We start from the raw sequence: 6555 nt of genomic DNA on the forward strand, positions 1-6555 counted from the left end.
TCAATTTGTTGATAGCAAGTCAAAGATATCGGTCTGACTACAACAATCGAATAGGTTGGAGGGGATTATTTAATCTTACGCTATTTAAAATTAATTTTGACCAAAAAAAACGCTATTTAAAATTAAAATGCATAAAACTACGCTAATTGTTTAATTAGTGGATCACAAAAAATACATAAACTAAAAGATTTGCAACTTAACTTTTATGGTTGTTAGCAACGTACTTCTTTCCACACATAACATTAAATCAACACAATAATTAGGCTTGGTTTTCTCCAAAACATGACACATCAGCGTTTAAAATGGTTGTGGGATTGACATGTCATCAAATGAAAAAAGTTGAGGAACCAATGTAATCATTTTGATAATACACGTCAAGGAAAAGAGAGATAACGTCGGAGTCTTCAGATCTCATCTCCGACTCATCCTCCCCCTCCTTACTCAGTTTCTCAGCTTCTCCTCAGTTTTTCAGCTTCTCAAGACGACGCGACGATCAATAGAATCCCTCAAACGTGGACTGGTCGAGCCACAAGTAATTCTTTTGAGCCGTGGAGGCTTCAGATCTCATATCTTCCTCCTCCTCCTCTTCAGATCTCATCTCTTCCTCCTCCTCCTCTTCTCCGAGCTCGTCGGCGTTGAGTTCTTCTACAGCAGACAGGTCGAACCAATTTCATTTACCAGCCGCATCACGAGTATCTAGCTCAAACAGAAGGGGATGGTAAAAGCAGAAACTCAAAAGTGAATCTCTTCTTCTATTATTGCTTCAGGGTGGATCTCAGTCTGTGTTCTCTAATGTTTCTACAGGTTTACAAAGTTTGGAGGCCCAGTTCCTTATCGTCCAGCTGCAGATATGGCCTTTTCCGTTGCAAGGTTTATTCAAAAGGGTGGCTCTTTCATCAATTACTATATGGTAAGGCTAAAGTGAAGCTTCTGTTGATTTGAGCTATTCCAGTTCTCATACACTGGTTTATTACTCAGTATCACGGTGGAACAAATTTTGGTCGAACTGCTGGTGGTCCGTTTATTGCAACCAGCTATGACTATGACGCGCCTCTAGACGAATACGGTAAGCTTTGCTAAATCTCATTTTTTTTTCTTCTATTGACTAAAGATAGTAATTATTATCTTCATTGTAATACAAACAGGACTTGAAAGACAGCCTAAGTGGGGGCACTTGAAATATTTGCATAGAGCGATCAAGCTGTGTGAGCCAGCATTAGTATCAGGAGAGCCCACGAGGATGCCCCTTGGAAACTATCAAGAGGTCCCAACTCAACGCCTTTTTTAAATTTATTTCTTCGTTAATATTTTTTTGCTTTGATCAACTTGTTAAAAACTTTTGTACATTTGTAAATGTGCAGGCTCATGTGTACAAATCGAAATCTGGGGCTTGTTCTGCATTCTTAGCAAACTACAATCCAAGATCTTACGCCAAAGTTTCTTTTGGGAGCAACCACTACAATCTACCTCCGTGGTCTATTAGTATTCTCCCTGACTGCAAAAACACAGTTTACAACACAGCCAGGGTAAGAAGATCATTATATTTTTCATGGATCAAGGTTTTAAAATGCTTCTTCTTGGTTTTATGTGTACTGACAAAGAGTATGCTGGTTTTGGCTTTAGGTTGGTGCTCAAACCTCAAGGATGAAGATGGTTGAGGTTCCTGTTCATGGAGGATTATCTTGGCAGGCATACAATGAAGACCCATCAACTTACATTGATAAGACAAGATAGGCAAGGAGGAGAACTATCCAAATTTCATACATGACAAAAAAAAACATAAAATCCTTACTTAAAATAATTTTCATATACTAAACCAACACGTAGAGCAGGTGATCCTTTAGATCACTTCAACTTTTGTTAACGCTATTTCTAATTCTTAGCAATGTGTAATATACGTTTAGATTATCAGTTCGAAGTACAAAACTTATGAATGGTATTAATAAAATTATTTACTTACACAATAGAACTTGATTTCATCATATTAAACTATAACCATAAAGAAAGATCCCGCGGCGTAGCCCGGGTTATTACCTAGTAATGATAATTCAACATCATTAGTACAACCCAGTGAACTACTACTAGACTACATATCCTTATCTTAAATTTAAATCGCCGCGCGCGTTAATCATCATTTTCAAATAAATTCATTGTAGGATTTACATGCCTAGATATTACATTCATTAACATGGTCTAAATAGACGTCACACTGTTCCAGATATAAAGGTAAAAAATTTCCGATCATAAAGTATTATTAATATCAATAAATGGTCAGTGAAGTGGCAAATAAGAAATAACTATACATAGGAGAATTGATCATCTACTTTGCGTATAAGTTACTCACGATATAGTTCGTTGAATTGAGTCTACATTGAAAATTTGTTCATGAAAGTAAATGATAAGACGACATTTTTGAACAAGAAAATAAAACTCGAATTGGATGTTTATTGTATGGGCTATATTATCTCACAAGTTACAGCTCATACATGACATCATTCTATTTTCTTAGACCCTAGTACCTTTATTCTCCCACTAGTCCCAAATCTACTACGTATAAATTGTTGAGAAACCGTCAATCAAAAAAAAAGGGGCGTAACCTTAATGAAACTGATTATAAATCATTATTAAGTATCTTCAAAGAGTGACCTATAACACATTGTGTTGATGCAGCGTGTGATTATAGTTCGTATAAGATACACAATACATCAGTCTTTTGTTCTGTACGCCATATTTTTTGAACGTTAGTCATACTCCGCAGTCTCCACTCACGAATATCTGTTTTTCCAAACGATTTCTCTTTTTACGAAGAACACAAAAAGTCAATCATACGGTCATCTTATATACCTATGATGAAAATGATAATGATTCAAATGACGACGGATGAATCAAATAACAGTTAATATTGGATTTGTAGACTTCCTTTTTGCTTTAAAAAGATGGAAGCAGGGAAACGAATACAAAAGTATGTCATGGTACGTACTGGTAAGCAAACGAATACAAAATGTGTCTAGCTCATTGCCTCATTACCTCATGATATAAAATGAAGAGAATTCAGAATGATAGAAGCATAATTCATAATTTTACGTAAGTATTCGAATAATTGAATTCCAAATGACGTGCACGTGATTTTGTTGTATATATATTATTTATATTTTCATGTGAGTTATAAGATGCATACCTTTTGTTGCATACCTATTCTAGTGAGTATTTATATTAATATGTTTACATGTACTAGATGTCCCTTTTGTGAAGAAAACTATATAAACATAAGATCCAAAAAAAAAAACATTTTAGACCCTTAAATTTATATTAAAAAAATTTACATAGAGATTACCATAGATTCTCAAAATCTCACGGCCGACCCTGCATTTAGCTTTGGTAATCTCTTCACCAGTATGAATAATTCTAATCGCAAAACAGATATATCATAAAATTACACAAAATCTACATGAATCATAGACTTAATTATCATATAATGTTTTAAACAGATCGTTTGTACCGTATCGTTTTTATATTTTTAAAAGTAAAAATAAATACCATAGTATCTGGTTTGTGAAATTATAATCAATTATTGGAATATGGATTGGTGGTGGCCGATTTCTACACGTGAGGAGATGCCCTTATTCGGCAATCGTTTTTTCTTTTGGCGTAGTAAAATTTGCAATTAATAAATGCATTTGAACTACTTGAACAATTTCATGTTATTTTTTTGGTAAAAGTACAAACATTTTTATGTTTCTCGATCATAATTCAGCGGCTCCACCTCACAGAATTAAGGGGACGACTGGTTTTCCCGCTACCACCCGCAAACGCAGCTTTTGCGGTTAATAGCGGTTGTCAGCGGTTTGCAACAATCACTCAAATCGTTCTAAACCGCTTCAAACCGCTCCGAATCTCATAAATTCAAAAGCTGGATCCAGCTAGCGTTTGCGGTTGCGGGCGGTTGCGGGAGGGTAAATTTTTTTTTCTTTTTTCTAAAACAATATATATACAAAAGTAAAAATATTTAATAAAAATTTAAAATTGAAATTATGAAAATATTAAAATATATCTATTATATTTTAATTAATATTATAAAATTTTATAATAAAAACAATTTCATTAAATTTTCAAAAATTAAAATTATAACTTTCTAAATATAAATTTTATATTTATTATAATTTTATGATTTTTGATATTTTTATAATTATATTAAATGTAAATATTATTAATTTATTATTTGACTGTTACCGCATTTGGTAGTTAGCCAGTCATAAATTACCCGCAAACGCACCAATTTTTAACCGCAGTACCAGTCGTACAAATCTTTTAAAACCGCTAGAAACCGCAACCGCCCGCATCCACAAACTCCCGCAACCGCAACCGCAACCGCTGCGTTTGAACCAGTCAGGCCCTAAATCGCATATATTTTTGTCATTTTAATTTAATTTTCATTTATGAGTTATGGCTTTTAGTAGCATGTACTAGTTAAAAATTAAATTATCTAAAGATATGTCAGTAAATCACTTGCAAGATGGAATATCGTAATCCAGAACCATGATGCCATCAAGGTCTCCCATATAGTGAGCAGAAGGTGTGTGTTCATACATTGTAAAACTAGAATCGTTCTTCACAAATATTGATCGATATACTAAAAGACACTAAAGATAAGATATATGTGTAAGTGATATAGTCAATGTTAATATTATTCTAAAAGTCGTTTTCTCGTAGTCCAGTTTATAGCTATGTATATCATCTGAAACCCATCAATGAGGAATCGACTTTAAGAGTAATATTAACATTTTTGGGTAATACTTTTAGAGGTTAACCAGATCAAGACATTAATATACCGACCACCAAGACTAAATATAGTTTTGTGTCTGTAAAGAGGAACACGATTCGACATGTTTCCACTTTGTATCCGACTTACAAATATACTCTTTTCTTTAGGCTCTTTTCAATTGGATAAGTAACAAATAGATCATAAGCTAGTGGCGCTCCCTCGAAAAGAAAAATCAAACAGCATTATATCTTTCTTGGAAGGTATTGTATTATATAAAACATTATTTTTTCAAAAACCAAGAAATTTCCACACAAAGAAACAAGAAATATATAAAACGGAATAAAATATGAAATGAATTGAATGAAAGTTTTTTTGAGAATAAAGAAGTGATATTTTTAATGAAAGTTTCATGTGAAAGTATCGTTCGGTTACTCATTTTGAGCTGTCAGTTTTGTTCCCTTCCACATGATTTCGACAACCAACAAGGCACTACCATCTGAATCTTAGCTTTCAATTGTCGATCTATTATCTAATACTAATGTTAATATATATTTCTTCAAAAAAACCTTTTTATTTACTTTTAGAGCACTGTCATTTCAAAAAGATTATTTATACATTTATAGATGAAAAAGTTGAAAACATGAGACAAAAAGTGTTTTAATTCAAATATTCAACAAAATTCGTGAAATACTCATTTTCACATATTTGTTTTTATAATCAAATTTTGATATTAAAAACTATATTAAAATAATTAATGTTATATGGATAAGATATTTATTGTGAGATATTAGAAATATGTTTCTGTTCGTTTCTAATGTTTGTGCTTAGGAATAGGAGTATAGCTTAGATATTCATTACTTATTTATCGCCAATTTATAAATATATCAAAAGTTACTACGTTGCATGGATGGTCAGGTCACTACGAAAAACATCCACTAAAGAAAAGTTATAATAAATGTTAAAAATTTATAATACAATATTCAAGTAGACGAAAACAAAGATCTAGTACTATTTCTTTCTATGATATTCATCTTAGAACGCTACTGGTTAAATACGTATTAATCATCAAGCGTATAAAATGATGTAGATAACCAAACTATTTTCTGAACTTTACACATACAATTATATTTTGAAGAATCAATAGTGGATGATAAGAAGAAAAAAAAAATGGAATATGAAAATGGAACCTGATGAGAAATAGAGGTGAACAAAACAAAAAGGAGCGTGATGGAATTGAGGTCTCAATCACTCAGTTTACGGTACTTTTAGCAAAGTAAACCACTTAGCCTTAAAGTCTTCCTACAACGTTTTATTTGTTTGTCGTATCCTCCCCTACTAAAATATCAAACCAGAAAATTACTACCTCAATATTTTAATTTTCTACTAACTAGATCGATTAGGTTACTGGATAATAAATCAACATTCTCAAACCCAGCCAGTCCAGCCACATGTCTTCAAGCTTAGCAGCTAAATGTTACTTGTCATTTTGTCATTTTTTCTTCAAGCTAAGCAGATAACGTCTAACTATTTCAAATTGAACTACTTCAACTAGGTCATCAGATTGATGAATTGATCCCATGTTTTAGGTGGTTTATGGCTACCATTACTTCACTAGTCTTTTAAACATAAAAATAAATTTTACTAAATTATTAGATACAGTGTATTTGTGGGAGACTGGGAGATTAAGAACGTATAATCAGTGGAGAGTTTGAACTTTGTAATGATGAAGTTGGCCAAACCAAAGTGATTAGTGCCAAAGTGTTGACCTCTACTTTTTTACCTCTTGTGTTTAT

At 32.6% G+C, this 6555-nt stretch overlaps 1 protein-coding gene across 1 annotated transcript; it reads left to right on the forward strand.

Annotated features, from left to right (window-relative positions):
* The first annotated feature begins 545 nt into the window (after window positions 1-545).
* LOC125587373 (beta-galactosidase 1-like) lies at window positions 546-1881 on the forward strand. The gene is made up of 6 exons (XM_048757659.1): window positions 546-718; window positions 805-910; window positions 979-1066; window positions 1146-1264; window positions 1362-1526; window positions 1624-1881. The coding sequence occupies exons 2-6, from the start codon at window positions 851-853 to the stop codon at window positions 1732-1734; spliced, it is 543 nt and encodes a 180-aa protein (XP_048613616.1). The 5' UTR covers window positions 546-718; window positions 805-850; the 3' UTR covers window positions 1735-1881.
* The last annotated feature ends 4674 nt before the right edge of the window (window positions 1882-6555 follow it).

Source organism: Brassica napus, chromosome A1, assembly GCF_020379485.1.
Source record: "Brassica napus cultivar Da-Ae chromosome A1, Da-Ae, whole genome shotgun sequence".
Taxonomy (NCBI): Eukaryota; Viridiplantae; Streptophyta; class Magnoliopsida; order Brassicales; family Brassicaceae; genus Brassica; species Brassica napus.